The 16,912-nt window shown below is 34.7% G+C and overlaps 4 protein-coding genes across 4 annotated transcripts; 1 reads left to right on the top strand and 3 right to left on the bottom strand.

The window, feature by feature from the left end:
* Positions 1-89: 89 nt before the first annotated feature.
* Positions 90-3,438, bottom strand: PHYBLDRAFT_111803 (hypothetical protein; the record flags this gene model as incomplete). Its single annotated transcript, XM_018428239.1, has 5 exons — positions 90-536; positions 1,563-1,770; positions 1,874-2,145; positions 2,214-2,975; positions 3,043-3,438. 5 exons carry the CDS (start codon positions 3,436-3,438, stop codon positions 90-92), a joined length of 2,085 nt encoding a protein of 694 aa, XP_018292643.1.
* A 623-nt stretch (positions 3,439-4,061) lies between these two features.
* Positions 4,062-5,254, bottom strand: PHYBLDRAFT_181266 (hypothetical protein). The gene is made up of 2 exons (XM_018438440.1): positions 5,181-5,254; positions 4,062-4,864 (listed from the first exon to the last, which is right to left on the bottom strand). The coding sequence occupies exons 1-2, from the start codon at positions 5,239-5,241 to the stop codon at positions 4,296-4,298; spliced, it is 630 nt and encodes a 209-aa protein (XP_018292642.1). The 5' UTR covers positions 5,242-5,254; the 3' UTR covers positions 4,062-4,295.
* Positions 5,255-6,554: 1,300 nt separating this feature from the next.
* On the bottom strand, positions 6,555-9,541 carry PHYBLDRAFT_186837 (hypothetical protein; the record flags this gene model as incomplete). The annotated part of the gene is made up of 10 exons (XM_018439289.1): positions 9,037-9,541; positions 8,783-8,950; positions 8,488-8,610; positions 8,352-8,380; positions 7,503-8,240; positions 7,412-7,430; positions 7,239-7,311; positions 7,018-7,103; positions 6,820-6,908; positions 6,555-6,662 (listed from the first exon to the last, which is right to left on the bottom strand). Exons 1-10 carry the CDS (start codon positions 9,218-9,220, stop codon positions 6,555-6,557), a joined length of 1,617 nt encoding a protein of 538 aa, XP_018292641.1. The 5' UTR covers positions 9,221-9,541.
* Positions 9,542-11,236: 1,695 nt separating this feature from the next.
* Positions 11,237-13,075, top strand: PHYBLDRAFT_111764 (hypothetical protein; the record flags this gene model as incomplete). The annotated part of the gene is made up of 5 exons (XM_018428236.1): positions 11,237-11,296; positions 11,485-11,587; positions 11,743-12,034; positions 12,479-12,552; positions 12,681-13,075. Coding segments are annotated over 5 exons (924 nt in total), but the record flags the coding sequence as incomplete, so codon positions are not given.
* Positions 13,076-16,912: the final 3,837 nt, after the last annotated feature.

Below are 16,912 nucleotides of genomic sequence, written 5' to 3'. Positions count from 1 at the left end.
TATATGTATATATATAAAGGAAATGAATGGTTTGGATTGCAGTAGAATTGAAATTGAAATGAAAGGAATAGCAAATATTTTTTTTTTGGTTAGAGGGTGACAAAGAGGTTGACTGTGTTCTGTCCACGGCTTTCGAATGCCATCTGAACATCGTCATCCGAACTGATGGTAATATGGTCTCCGTCTTCATCCCGGTATTTGAGTCGTAAGACCGCATTTGGCTTCAGATTTGCAACGATCTTGATCTTCTTTTCAACCCGTTCCATCAAATCAGAAAACTTGATCTGATGAGGCGTCACGATACAATACACTCCCTCATTATAAGTCAATTTGACTTTTAATGTATCTTGTGAACCAGTCAAAGTCACAGGTGATAACAACGATGGTGGAAAATATGAAGACCCAGAAGAAGCACTCGATGTGGATGTTGATGTAGAAGTAGAGGTAGAGGATAATAGCAAGGACAGTGGAATGTTGGCAAGTTCGGATAGCCGAGAAGACGATGAAGCAATTGGTCGGATAAACTTCTTGGTACTCTTGGTCGATTCCGAAGGCGACGGAAGTGCACCACTCTGGCCACCTGCATTGTAACAAGGCAGCGAGGTTGTAATAAGTCCAAATCCAGGCTGACGGCTGATCTCTTCCCATTGTGTAGCTGCTACAGACGATCCTGCTGTAATAGTCGATGTCGAAGAAGAAGAAAATGTACTACTGGTACTCGTGATACTATTGACCAATGCTACGGCTGCCTTGTGGATATTGGGACTACTCTGAGAACGAAGGCGGGTGTGCTGAGACGAGTGGTGGGGAAGTGATGGTTGATGAGGATTATAGTTCGTGTTAGAGCTCGGGAGTGCAGTCGAGTGAGACTGGCTTCGGTTGATCGGTGGTGGCAACGAAAACTGTTGGTTGTAGCTGTTCATCATAATACCATCCAAACCATATACAAAATTTGTTGCGATATTCAACTGAGCACTGTCTTTTTCATCATCCTCAACTCTGTATTCATATTCATATTCATATTCATCGTTGTCTCTAGCACCAGACACTGATGAGGACGATGACGCTGATAATTGTCGTCTACGTCCAATTGAGACACCACCACCACTACTACTAGTGCTTTGACTAGAATTAGAATTAGAATTAGAATTAGCATTTGCATTAGCATTTGCATTTGCATTTGCATTTGCACTCGTAAGACTGGTCGGAGACGAAGGATTGGAAGGTGGTGGCGAAACAGGATAGAGAATGACATTGTTATGCTGGCTAGGGTCGCCAAGAATATTGTTGGTCGAATGTTGGTTTGAAAGCATAGGGCCGCGTGGCAAGGGCATAAGGTTCATTCCAGGAATACTGTGGAAAGTGCGAGTTTTGGTGTCGCTGCTGTTTTCACGCATAAGAGAGATTTTTGTTGGTCGGCTGAGGCTGTTGAGTAGCTGAGCCGACAATGAATTGGATCGAGATCGAGATTTGGTAATTGTGCCTGTGCTATTCAACCGACTGGTGCCAGCAGTCCCACACTCTTCGTCATCTCTACCATCCGTCTCAGCCTCAAGCTCTACTTCGTCATCATCGTCGTCATCGAGTGAGTCGATAAAAGAGGTCTTGTCGCTTGTGGACTGGGATGGGGTTGGAAGTAGGGGTGTGGAGCTCGAGGTTGATTGGATGTTCATGCGAGTCTTATCAATCACAGCCTCCCACTGTTTCAGTTGTTCTTCATTACGGAACTTTAGGGTGAATTGTTGGACACTATTACTATTACTTGACGAACTACTTTTCCATTCGATAACCAATTCCCAGATACCTACAAATTATCATTATAAAGATATGTAAATATATGCATTTATTTATCTTTTTAAAAAAAAAAAAAAACTAGTACTTACCACCGCTGGCTGTGGACTTGTTCAGAATGTGTGTAATCCGGTTAACGGAGATTGTGCCCTTGGCTTGGATGCTGGCTCTGCGCTTTTTCTTCATAATAGTGTTTGTCTTGGTCAATCTGTTCTTGGAACCCTCCTTGAGCTCCTTGCAGATCAGGATTGCTTTTTCAAACAGGAGAATGAGATGTTCGCGGTCGAGGTCATTGACGGTTACCATTAGTTTTTCTTGTAGCAAGAGTGCACCATGAGAATCAATAGGAGGACCCTATAAAGAAAATCATGTAAAATAGATAAATAAAAAGCCTACAAGTTTTCTTTTCTTTTGTTATTTACCTTCCAGTCGTCCATTCTTTTCTTGAGATCTTGGACTAGTTGTAGATTTTCTTGTTTGCGCTGGGTCTCGTTAACCTTTTCGGCTACTCGTCTGATGGCCTCTGAGCCCTGGATGAGCTGAGGGTAGGATTGCCAGGATGGGTTTGTGCTCTTGAGTAGGGACGACATGAGCAGGGGGTACTTGCAGATGCGCTGGATTGGCTTGATGAGCATGGAGAGCAGCTGGTGGGTTGGGCTGAGGACGTGGTCGAGTTTTTGCAGCTCGGCCGCCTTCTCCTTGACGAGGTCCTGGGCAGCATAGTAGTTTGAGCAATAGGGCTCGTAGACAATAAAGGCGTCTTCGGTCTGGACAAACAAAAGGCCGAGTTGTTGGTCTTGGGCTGGTTTTTCGGCAATGTCTTCGAGCTGGATCAAGAACCGACGCTGGAAATCGACTAGGGCGTTTAGATTGGCGAACAGATAGTGGACCGTGTCTGGGGACAAGATCTTTTGGATCTGTAATTCACGCATATAGCTCTGTATAAAAACATAAAAAAATTTGGTTAGTATGTTGTATGGAATATATATTTTGTGTTCTTTTGTACTTGCTTGAAGAAGTTCCATGTCTTGGACATATTTTCGTTCGGTTTCTAGCAATTCAAGTACAATTTTATCGCGAGTATCCTTTGGAGCATTTGGATCAGAGTTGCGATTGGGAGACTTGGCACTGATGACGCCACGGTCTTGTAAGATCTGTAGTATCTTTGTGATCGTATTGACAACCTTTAGATATAAAATAAAATAAAATTAGTAGGTTGATTGACAGAGAATGAAATGTGTTTTTTATTACTTTTACGAATCCATTGGTGTCATCGAGAAAGATGTCAGTGATTCCAAAGAGATCTTCTTCAGCAAAGTCGAGTTCTTTTCGACAGCTGACCAGAAAATGGTAGACTATTGCCTTTGCGTTGTTTGCCTGGTTGAGGTTGTGGTTGTATTCGAGAGTGAGGGGTTCTTTTGGGTCGAGTGCATTGAATAGGGTGTAGAGAGGAGTTCCGAGCTGACATAGGTTCCACAGTTTTGTGACAGGATCGGTATTTAATAACTGAGTCTTCTGGACTGGTGAATCGAGGAATTGCTGGAATCCATTGACGAGAGCCAATCTGTCAAGGACAGAGAGACAAGTGTGATAAAGAGATTGGCCTTGAATAGGCTTCTGGGGTGATTCGATCAAGCAAGAAGGCATATTTGTGGACAGGACGTCTAAAGAAGGAGATCTTCTCTTCAAAGCCATCGATCTGATTGGACTAGATTGTATTATATTGTTATATTGTATTGTATTGTATTGTACTGTATTGTATCGATTGATTGATTGATTGGTTGGTTGGTTGGTTGGTTGATGTTATTTTGATATATATATATATATATATATATATATATATATTATATAAAATAAGATAAAAAAAATAAAAGAAGAGAAAAGAAAAGAAATAATTGTAATAGTAAAAATTTCAACAAGGGGATATAAATATATAAAAATAAAATAAAAAAAAATTGTTTTTTTTTTTTTTGGTCTATCGCTGTATTTCCATTTATGTAAATGGGATTATTTTTATTTTAGTTAGTTATTTATTTATTTATATACATGTTTAAAATATATAAATATATAAATATATACAATATAATACAATACTCCACCTTCCTTTTTCTGTCACACTTGACGCTTTCTTTTCCTAGCTTAAATTTCTATTGGTTTTTTTATTATTATTTGTACCGCACTGACCCCCCCCCCTCCTCCTCTTTTCACTATTATTATTATTATTATTATTATTATTATTATTTTCATGTAAAATTCAACCTTTTTTTTTTATATATATATTTTATTTCTTTCTCTATTTCCTGTTCCTGTTCTTCCTCCGCTTTTCAGCTCATAGTAGTTATTACTATTATTATTATCATTAATGCTTACATAAAATATATATATAAAATATATATAGATTGTCTGTGGGTATTACCAATCAGAGTATAATATAATAGTAGCTAATGTCTATTAGAGAAAGGGAATACAAAAACAAAAAAGAAATAAAAAAAATTATATGCTTTTTAGTAAACTACCCCCTTCTTTGAATAAACGCGAGTCCAACGGAACACAGAACCGACCAACAGGCAATAAGGCAACCATCGCTGCAGCACAGACCGCCATTTGTTAACCACCAGATCACGACGGACCATGAAGCACTCGTCTTGTAGGGTTACCAAGCCATAGCTTTCCTTTAGAGCACGCATCAGGCTCACCTGGCCTATCCAGATCAAGCCAGCCCCACCAAAGTACATCCAGAACCAGCTCTTCTTGGACAGCAGGGCCCTCAGACTACGGCCGTTCATCTGCTTTAGTCCTCTGGCCACCAGGACTCCCGACAAGACAGCCGATCCAACCGATGCAAGAATCTGTCCATATTTGAGTTCTCGGAGATACCGTGCCTGGGCTGCCTTTAAAGCCCTGCACTCCCGGTCAAGGTGAATGACCGGAACACCAACTCGCACCACCCGTTGGAGATCGTGTGGATTCGCAATCCCAACTGCTATCAATGGTGTCGGATGCCGATTCATCCGATCCTTTACACACTCATCATTCCACTCTGACTGCACAAGCCTCAATACTCTCAAGACATCTACACCAAATGGAAAGTATATTTTATATTTATATATATATATATATATATATATATATATTATTATTATTTAGTTAGGTAGTTAGGTAGTTAGGTAGTTGGGTAGTTGGGTATTTTTAAAGTTAAAAATTATATTATATATTATATGTGTCAATAAGACAAAAACCTATTTATTATTTTTGTAAACACACACACACACATATATATATATATACATGTATACAAATATGCAGAAATATAAATATTATTTATTTTAATTAATTAATTAATTAATTAATTTTTTTTTCCTTCTTCTTCTTCTTCTTCGTCTTTTTACCTTGAGGTTCAAGAGGTGATAGCTTTGAAGACACGATATAAGAAGAGGGTATATCGATCATATTCTTATGTTTGGTATATAAGAGGGAGAAAGAGAGACAGAAAAAAAAAGAAAAAAAGAGAGATGGATAAATCAAACATCATGTGATATTCAATATTGTTAGATCAATATAACTCTCAAGCCACTGGTTATTATTATTATTTATATTATCATTAATAATAATTGTATTGCTTTATCACAATAGAGGATGACACTGAACTAGAAGGACTAGAATCCCAATAATCATTAACCCACAATTGTAGGTCTTTATTATTATTTTTAATTTTTTTTTTGCTTTATATTTTCGATCGTGTTAAACAAGAAAGTATTTAATGATTAGTATTTGTATTCAAACACATGGAAAACACGTTACAGAGTACACTGGAATAAGTATAGAATAGAAAACAAAGAAAACAATATATAAAAAAGAAAAGATAATTATTGAGTAAGAAAGCTGAGTGATTGAATCGATAGAGTGACTATAACACTTGATAGATAGATGTATTATTATTCTTCTTCTTGTACTCTTTCCTATACCAACTACCATGCCTGGTTTCAATGGTTACAAAGAAGAAGAAGAAAAAAAAAGCAAAAAGCAAAATAGGTACGCGGAATATATTCCGACATTTTTTTTTTATTATTATTATTAAGCTTGAGAGGTCTGGTGATACTCAATATTTTATTTTTTTTAGGAAACAAAAAAACAAAAAAAATCAAAAAAAGATAGAAATTGCGATGATATAAAAATAGGTTTCGCGTATATTCTGTTTTATACGTTTTTATCCAATAGCATAAACCCTAAAGAAGAAGAAAAAAAAGAAAAAAAAAAGTGATAAATAGTTTTATATTTTCCATCTCCTTTGCTTTTTTCTTATTGGATATTTCTGATACGCAAAAGACATCATAATTTTTTTTATTTTTTTTTCACAAGAAAGAATACCCGGAGTAACCAAATAAGCGCGCTCCTTAAAAAAAATGTATCGAGAATTAGAGAGAATGAATGGGAAAGGTTAATAATATTAATAAAAATTTAAATATGGTTTATTAATTAATCATAAAATAGATAGATTCGGTTGATAGATTAAAGTTTGTTGCTCGGAAGCAAGAGTCTTTTTAATCTGCTATTCATACCTGTAGCAGGCTATAGTAAAAGAAAAGAAAGAAAAAGGAAAGGACATTGGTTTATTTTAAATGATATAGAAATTATAATAATAATAAATCGGTTATGCAAGAATAGGTACAGATGTTATAAAGATGTCTAAGAGTGATAGAATAGATATTGTATATATTGTATGTATAGATATAGATATAGATATTCGATTCTCTTGCTTCTCTTTAAGCAATCGAATAAGTAGGGTTCTTGGTATCCATTCCGTCATTTGAGTCTCTAATCTTATGGGTATTCGGTTGGAAGAGTGCTTCCATTTCTTCCAAGGATTTTCCCTACCAATTTTGTTTTTTTTTTAAAAAAAAAAAAAGAAAGTGCGTACTTGTGTATCAATAAAAAGTAAACCGGTTTTTTTTTATATAGATAGAACTCTAAACAACATTAACAGCAACAGCAAAGAAAGGGTGTTGTACAATCATTTCTTAATCTTACCTTGGTTTCAGGGATGATAAAGTGACAGGCTAAGCTCATAAGAATACAACACCCGCCAAAGAAACTATAGGTACCAACTGTAGTCTTGGCTATAAAGGTTTCCCCCAAAAAGATTACAAAGAAAAAAAATTATAATTATAAGAGTATGAAGCATATAAGCAATATGTATAATATGTCTTTTTATCTTATTTTATTTACCTAGCATAAGCGGACTGATCTTGCCAATCACGGCATTCAAGGACCAGTTAATGGCAGTTGTGATTGAAGCACTCTTTGCTCTCATACTAAATGTGTATGCAATAAGAACAAAAAAAATTTTAAGGAGAAAGGAATGAGTATTGTTATTCTTCTATGCATTCAATTCATTTCAGATAATTGTTTGGGTCGTGAGCTTTGTTGACTTGTAGCCATATACTAACCGCATAGGGTAGATCTCTGAGCAATAGAGCCATGGAACTGGACCCCAAGAGACACTAAAAAATACCGCAAATGCTATTGTATATAGATAACAAAAAAATAATCAAAGAGTTTAGCAAGTAAATTAAAACAATAATAATAAAAAAAAGACTCGAATTCATTTATATAAACTTACCAAACATACAAACAATACCCTAAATAAATATATATAAAGAGGTAAAGGGGGGTTAACAAAATAAAATAAAATGTAATGTAATGTAACTTACAGCATATGCAGAGGGAGCGATCTGCTCTTCAATACTCATTGGCCGGCTAGCAACACACACTGCGACTGCCAAAAGACATGCACCCATACCAGTTCCTCCCCAGACCAAGAGAGGACGCCGGCCGAACCGATCCACGAGTACCGAGAAGCCAATAAGGACAGTAAACATCTTGACCAGGCCATAGACACCAGTAGCCAAGAGCTCGGACTCGCCAGACGACAGGCCGATGGAACGGAAGATGATTGGGCTATAGTAGTTTACCACATTTGTGCCTGTCATTTGCTGGAAGCACTGGATTGCACAGCCGGTCAACAGGCGCCGTCTGTTCTCTGGGCCCAAGACTGCCTTCCAGCTCATGTTGGTCTGGTCCACATAGTTTGGTCCTGCTCCTTGTTGGAATGCCAGCGTCAAGGCCTTGAGTTCCTCGACAACTTCTTTGTTGTCCTGTGCCAACCCTCTGACCTTTGACAGGACCTCGAGTGCATCGTCTGTTCTTCCGTGCGCAGCCAGCCAGCGTGGTGTTTCGAACAAACAAAGCATACCAAAGAGCATAATCAGTCCCGGGGCGGTCTGGATGATCAGCGGAATACGCCAGAGATTATTGTCGTTGCTGTCCACGAGTCGCTTGACTGCATAATTGGTCCAGTACGAAGACGCAAGTCCGGTTGCAATGAAAAACATCCAGAGACCACCCAAAAAGCCTCTGTGTTTATGATGGGCTACTTCAGCAACATAGACCTTAATGATGATGGTTATTATTTTTATTTATTTATTTAAAAAAAATTGATTAATTAATCGATTAATTAATTATTAAATCATTACTCATTGTTTTACGTTTCTTATACTTACTGGTACAAGCATAGAGAGTGCACCAACACCTATATTATACATAATACATTTAGAGTATTAATAACAGCAAGAATAATGATAATAAATAGAGATTATTGTACAAGTATATATGTAATGATTGTATTCTTAACCATACCTAGTCCTGCTACCAGGCGGCCTACATACAATACAGCTAGACTGTAGCCGATCACCTGTACTATGCCACCAATTGTGAAAATGCCCGCAGCAATGATAATACTGTACTTTCTACCTAGTTTATCTACATGATGATATACGTATATATGTATGTATGTATGTATGTATGTATGTATGTATGTATGTAAGTATATGTGAGTGTGTACATGGATCAGTTACACCATTAAGCAGTAAGAGAATCACATCAAACAAATAAACAAATAGTAATTCTTTATTGTTGTTGTGGGGATATTTACCTGCTGTACTTGTGGCCATAAGAGCACCGATGAGACAACCGACTTGAAGAATAGAGACAACATTGCCACTAATATTTGCTTCTTGCTCCTTATTATTGGGGTCGATACCGAAATATGATAAGAAGGAAGGGGCTATAAGAAGACCACCGACGACACCCAGATCAAATCCTATGTATGTATGTATAAAATATACAAGTGTTGGTGTTGGGATTAATATAAATCATTATATAATTAGATATATATAAATAAATTACCAAATAAGAATCCTCCAAGGCATGATATACAGGTTGCTGCTGCTGTCCAGAATGGCATCTTTGGAAAGGGATTCGAAGGGTTCTTGAGGAGGGCAGGTTTGGTGGGTGGGGTTGGGTGTAGTAAAGGTTGCCTTTCTGCAGATTGAGCAGAAAGAGAAAAAGGGAGATTCCTTGGATAGGCCATCTTTCGTTGGTATTTATATTAATATTAATAATATTAGTAGTATGGAGTATGGAGTATGGAGTGTATAGTGTCCAAAGTATGTAAGGTATATAATTATGTATGTATACGTTCAATGTATGTATACATATAAGCGCACAAAGGAAAGGGGGATAGAATTATTATTATTATTATTATTTTAAAAAAAAAATCAAATGAGTCTATAGATGGAATACAAAGAGAATTTCAAAGACGACAAGCAAAAGAGAATATCCTATTAATAAATAGAAAGAAAATTCAGGAAATTGTTGGAGTAAAAGGGAAAGCAAGAAAGGAAGAGGTTTGAATATCGAATGAAAAGAAAGAAAGAAGTCGATTGATACCCTTGTATTTATACCAGAATCATAAGAGTCAATCAATCAATCGATCAATGAAGCAATCACTAGTTTTAAATAGTAGTAAATTAAAAGAAGGTTTTAGTATGCGTATAAAAATAAATAAATAAATAAATAAGAAATCACAACTCATGTGCGAAATATACAAAAAAATAGATATATCAAAATCTTGAATTTTGTTTTATTTTTGGCACAAATACAAACATGAAGCACAAGCACAAGCACAAGCACAAGCCCAAGCACAAGCACAAGCCCAAGCCCAAGCACAAGCACAAACATACAAAATGATCTTCTTCTTTCACCTGCTTACTTGCTTACTTGCTTACTTGCTTGTTGGTTATGTTTTAGCTTTCCTTTGGTTCAAAAATGCCTTAGCCACCCTTTTAATAGATTTCAATTATTTTGAGTGGGCGTAACAAGCATTACATAGGCTGCAGTCTATAAACACAAATCCTTTTGGTCACTTGGACAGCAAATATTATTCTTTTCTTTAGTTATTTGTTTGCAGAAGAAGAGTAATAATAATAATAATATTAATAATAATAGAATCCTATATTTATTTATTTATTTATTTTGGTATAAAAGGTTATCAATTATTTCAAAACAAGGGCGCCACAGTTAAATATAGATAAGAATTTAGCTTCAAGCCCATCTCTAATAGCTTTAAATCCTCAAACCAAAACGTTAAAGAAGTATGTCATTATTAGTAAATGTATCTATCACCACCATTATTAATTACTAATCATTGCTATTGCTATTAATATTATACATATATTTAATTAGCTAGTCAATACAGTCAGTCCGGTTTATATAATCAATCAAAACTAAAATGACATAAAATAAAGTAAAAAATAATAATAATTCAATAGAAAAATTCCAGCCAATCTATAATCTTTATACGTCATTAAAAAAAAAAGAAGCCCAAATAATTCGAAAATAAATAAATAAATAAATAAATAAATACTACCACTACCACTACCAATAGTAACAAAGTATAAAATTCTATATAAACTCTTCCACATTACTACTATATCTATATATCTATTGCTCTGTTCGTAATATATATATATATATACAATTTCTTTATCTATCTCTCTGTATCTTATTTTATATTATGTAAATATATATACATACATAGTAGATATTTCATTTTTAGATTCCGATCAACAGGGATGGCTGTGTATGCAAGGTACTTTATTCTTTCCATTTTTCTTTATTCTTCTTATTGTTGTACTGACACTTATTATACATAATATATATATATATAAAATATTATCTATCTATCTATTTACAATCACCAACACATCGCGTAATTTACTCCCCTAATTTATCTCATGTCACAACAAAGCACGAGTGCCAATGACAATCCTAAAGCCCATGTCCATTCAATTCCAATTAAAGAGCTGACCCATGAGGTGTTGTGGGGTAAACGATAGAGTGCTTAATAACCAACCAACCAACCAACCAAACAACCAATCAACAAACCAGAAAAGAAATATATATATATATATATATGTTTTTTTTTTAAAAAAATGTTAAATATAATAAGTAATAATTAATTAATTAATAAAGAACAAATCAAAAAAAAAAATGAAGACAGAATGGAGATTGTGTGCAAAAATGAAACTCATTGCAATGTGTAGCCAACAGGACTATCATTGCCGCTTCGTCTGCTGCTGTTGTGGGTGTATTGGCTGGATATCCCGTAAGTTAGGGGAGATAGAAAGGAGAATGATGTTATTAGTATATACATATGACTGTGGGTAAATTTGTGTGATTCTGCGAAATATCTAAAAGAGTTCTTTGAATGGACCTGCCTGGGAATGCTTGTGTAAAAGACATACATTAATTTATTAAATATTAACCCCATTAAACACATATACACACACCTAGTTTGATTCTGTCAAGACAAGAATGCAAACCCAACCTTACGATTCAATCAGTGCCTGTGTTCGACATACATACAAAGAAGAAGGTATCCGAGGATTTTTTCGAGGTAATTATACATATACATATATATATATATTTATGCAGTGTGGTGTGGTGTGGTGTGGCTTGACTTTATATATTTCCAAATATAACAATAATGATAATAAATTAACCTTTTATTATTATTATTTTAAATAAATTAAATTAAAATAAATTATAAAGGCATTGTACCTCCTCTGATTACCGTCAGTATTATCAAATCAGTCTCATTCTCGGTTTATGAAAAGACCAAAAGATACTGTAAGGCCAACTACCCATTCTTTAATCAAGACAGTCTTGGATCTACGTTTGTCCTGTCGACAACTGGAGGTGTAGTGACAGGTGCATTTATTGCGACTCTGAGTTGCCCGTTTGAATTGATCAAGATACAGAAGCAACTCGAGTTCTTACTGCAGGCCAGCAGCATCTCGACTGGCGCAACCGTCATGCGGCCTATGGCTGAGAATGACCCGAGGTCGATGCGAAGGATCGTAAAGACGGTTGGAGCAGGTATCCCCATTTCCTCTACAGCAAAACCACCTTGCACATCACCGTCACCATCATTATTATCGTCATCAACACAAATACCAATATCACCGTCAAATACGCCATCGTCAATATCAATATCAATATCATCGTCACAATCGCCACAATCACTACAATCACTACAAGCACTACAAGCACAAGCACCGTTACAACTATCAGCATCAGCAGCGGCATCAGGAGGAGGAGGAGCAGCAGCAGCAGCAGGAGGAGCAGGAGGAGCAGGAACAGTAACATCAGCATCAATATCAACACCAGGATCTGGGTCTGGATCTGGATCTGGGTCTGGATCTGGAGCTGGAGCTGGAGCGGGGACTGGAGCTGGAGCTGGACCACAGGCAACTTCCTCTCAACCCAAAAAGATCTCTACATCCAGTTGGCACTCTGCAAAAGAGATTATCAAGAAAAAGGGATTACCTGGCCTGTGGAGTGGATTCGGTCTTCACTTTGGTAAATACAGCTATGTGTGTGTGTGTGTGTGTGGGTGCGCATTTGTACATATAAACGGTTCATTAGTTATATGTTCAAAAAAAAAAAACAAGATGCTAATCATTTTTTTTTCAATTATGTATGTATAGTAAGGGATGCATTGGGCACAGGTGTATATTTTGGTGGTTATGAGACAACCAAATATTTGCTAAACCAAGGATCTGGTCAACCTGCCGGACCATTGACCCAGTTCCTTGCAGGTGGTATTTGTGGTATTCTGTGCTGGCTCGTTGTGTTTCCGATCGACCTGGTAAAGTCACTGATGCAAAAGGAAATCATGGCACAGCGTCCGACCTATGGACGCACTTCAGACTGCATCCGGGACATCTACAAGGCAAAGGGAACACTGGGATTTTATCGTGGAATTACCGTCACACTCGTCAGAGCATTTCCAATCCATTCTCTTAACTTTCTGGTATATGAACAAACACTGCTACTCATGCGCTACCTTTCCGACCACACACAAGACCAAGTTTCTTTATAAATCATATGAAAAAAATATTATTGTTATTACTACCATCATTATTATTATTATCAGTTTTTTTTTAAAATAAATAAAATAAAATAAAATAAAAAAAAGAGAGTTAAAACGATAATTTTTATATAGATATATTTACCCAAATAGACTATGAGTCATCAGAATCCAAATATTATTAATGATAAAAGAAGGAGAAGGAGAGAGAGAGGGGGGGGGGGATGTTTGTAGATGAACAGAACAGACAAGGCCAACCATTCTGGTGCTAATTAAATAATTAAAAATATAATAATTAAAATAATAAGCATAACAACAGACTAACAGGCTACCAAGCAAGATGTACTGCATACTGAGCTTATCGGACAGCATAATATGCACAAATACACGCGTATGAAACGTATCTCTATAAATCTATACATAACTATTGATTTAAATTAATTTGTTTGTTTGTTGGTTTATTGAATTTCATTTAAGCTTGAAAATTGAAGGGTTAAATTGTTGGTGAGGCTTTTTTCTTAAGGTTTTCTTTCTTTAAACGATGATAATTATATTTTGCTTAATTGTTTGTTTTGTTTTGTTTTGCTTTCTGGGCCTTGTATTTGTAATGATATGTGACATGCAATGAGTATCTTTGGTGCTTCTAAAACTGTAAAAGAATAAATAGACTAAATCTATAAAAAGATGTATAAAAATACAAAGCCATTTATAAATAAACACATGCATTTTTCTAAATTTAATAACCCAAAATAAAAACCAATGGGATAATGATGACGATAAATAAGAAAGAATGGTAAAGAGTCCAAAAAAAAATTTAAAAAAAAAATCACACATAACTATTATGTATTATATAGTGCGCAGGGTGCAGTATATAATAGGAGTGAAATCTATAAATCTTTTGCTTGGTTAATTAGTGGCTTAATAAGCTTGACTGATCTAAAATAGACCTTTCTTTAACAATAAACAAGAAATGGATATAAGCCCAGAGTTATCGTCTGTTATATTATCTTTTTTTATATATATATAAAAATAGTCACCACTAACAGTACCACTTTTTTTCTTCTTTTCTTTTTCTTTTTCTTTATTTCAATTCATTGTTGTCATGGTAACCATTTCATTCTTTTTATTGTAAAAAAAAACAACAACAACAAGTATGCAACAAAAGAAATAATAATAGTGTCAGTAAAGTTATAAAAAACCAGACCAGTACAAGAATTTTCAGATACCTTTTACATATATATACATATATATATGTATATATCATTTTCTTGAATAATAAACTGCAGTTTAACGAAAATAAGAAGCAGAAAAGAAAAGAAAAATTGATTTTGGATCAAACATATTAAAAGGGAGAGACTATGCAAATCAAGAAAAAAAACAAGATCAAACTAGTTTAATGCCTTTAAATTATTATTATTATTATTTAGTTATCATAAAGAAGTACATGAAAAATAGAAACAAAGAAACAAGGAAAGAAAAGAAAGAAATCAGCTTTTGTTTATTTAGTCTTGTATTTTGCTTCCTATCGTACGAACAGAATATGTAGGATAATATACATACATAGATACATACAAACATACATACATTAGAGTAGATTATCAATTAAAAGGAGTATGATTTCAATTCATGTAAGAACATTTGATGAATTCACTAATTAATTCATTAATTTTGTTGCCTAGGTGTTTTAGAGTCTATTTATTGTTTTTATGAGATATAGATATTATATATATATATTGTGATATAACTCGGTAGTGATTATAGTCGTCCTATTGTTCAATCATTCAGGGCTACACATCCTTGTCAAACATAGTCAATTTTTGAGCCGATCTTTATAAGCTTCTTCTTCTTCTTTTTATCTTTCTTTGTTGAACTATATATTTTAATATTTACATATCTACCTACGCATTATCACTTTAATTACTATCGCTGTTGATTTAAAACGGCATTAATGAAAAAGAAGCGTAACCAAGTAAGAAAACTAAAGACAGGCAGACACTTGATAATTTTAAACTTGGCTGTATTAATGACTAACTAGCAGCAACTGATCGAAACGATCTTGTCTCTTGCTTTATTTTTAATCAATTGCCTTTTCTTTAATATAATTTAATATAATTTAATTTAATTATTTGTTTAATAGTGAATATGAACGCATAGGTTCATTGTAGGTCTAATGTGTATGTATATATTCACAGCTGTAAGCTATTGTCTTTTTTTATTATTATATAGAGAAAAATTAAAGCTAAAAGATTAATAGAAAATGATAGACAGAATTTAGATAAAATACACACACACACACACACACACACAGACCAAGAGCTATCTAGATAAAGAGCTATAAAGAGAGGTTACGAGTAATGAAAAGGAAAACAGAAAAAGAAGAGCTTTGTTATAAAAGCTGTCTGTCTGTCTGTATATCTGTACTTATACGTCAAAGGGGGGAGAGTTATAGAATAAAGGAAGGAAAGAAGGGGTGTTAGATGAGGAGAAGGAGGGGATATTATGATTGCTGTATTTTATGTTGTATATACAGTGTAAAGGTATATTTACATATTTGGCTTACCTTGTGTCTCCTTTCCAACAAAGGAGCGCTGTCAGCTGCTGTTAAACACTTTGTCTGTCTAATTTGGCTCTCTTTCACCCAATTTCATCTTCTCTCTTTCTTTTCTCAGTGCACTTGTAGTCTGTGAGTGTATAACTTGAGATGTGCGTTAGTAATATACATTAACGCACTACATGATACAAGCTGCTTACTACACACATGTATAACTATTTTACAATTGTAAAATAGAGACAATTATACTTATAATTATAATTATAATTCCAATTCAAATTCAAATTCCAATTATCATTATCGTTACCATTACCATTACCACTATCATTGTCCTTATATACATTTCACATAATATATATACATATATATACATATATATTATTGTTATTTAATTGCTCCTTTTAGACTTCTATTTCAATTCCTCCTCCTTGCTCTTTGTGCTCTACTTTTATTCTTCTTGAAGGTCCCCTTTTTTTCCCTATTTACCTTCTTGTTGCACTTGACAAAAAAAAACCACCAAAAAAAAGGTGTCTTTTTTTGTTTTTTTTTGTTTTTTTTTGAAATACTTGTATCTTTTATATATATATCTTTTATATATATATTTTATATACAAATTTGGTTTTAACTTTTTTTTTTTATTATTTTTTTTATTTTATTTTATTTTTATTTTTACATACACAACTACACTTCTTTTACATTTACTTTCTGTTCTTCTTCTTATACTAATACCTTTAATACTACTACTACTTGGCACTATCATTTTTCTAATATTCATGTAAGAGTCTTCTTTAACTTGCCTAAACTACAAACGATTAACCAAGACGCGTTTTCACTCTATACAACACACTAAACACACTAAACAACACAATACAACACAACACAACACACAATATCTCTATATATCTCTATATATCTCTATCTATATATTTGTATATGTATGTACATATAGCTCATGGCACTCTCTCCCACAACAACTAAGTTTGAGCGCCAACAACCCATGCTGGCATGGTGTCAAACACAACTACGCAATTACGTCGAACTATCTCTTCTTCGTCCATTGACCGATCTGTATGAGTCGTGGCAAGACGGAAAGGTCTTCTTATGCATTGCTCACAGATTCTTCCCCGAATCAGTGCCCGACCTTGTCTCAATGCTCCAAAACAACAATCCCCAGTCAAACCAACAACTTGCCTTTTCCCTCTTTGCAGACCGTCTGCAGATGAGCCCCCCAACAGAACCCATCACAGAACAAATCGTACTTGACTACCTAACATCCCTACGAGATGCTCTCGATCACA

The sequence above is a fragment of the Phycomyces blakesleeanus genome (assembly GCF_001638985.1).
Source record: "Phycomyces blakesleeanus NRRL 1555(-) unplaced genomic scaffold PHYBLscaffold_9, whole genome shotgun sequence".
Classification (NCBI taxonomy): Eukaryota; Fungi; Mucoromycota; class Mucoromycetes; order Mucorales; family Phycomycetaceae; genus Phycomyces; species Phycomyces blakesleeanus.
The sequence above is the reverse complement of the archived record's forward strand: the minus strand, read 5'-3'. Positions and strand labels throughout refer to the sequence as shown.

Excerpts from the sequence above, each read along its gene's own strand:
- PHYBLDRAFT_181266 (XM_018438440.1), bottom strand. The coding sequence starts at position 5,241 with ATGATCGATATACCCTCTTCTTATATCGTGTCTTCAAAGCTATCACCT. Across the intron at positions 4,865-5,180 it reads ATCACCTCTTGAACCTCAAG|ATGTCTTGAGAGTATTGAGG; the intron begins GTAAAAAGACGA and ends CATTTGGTGTAG.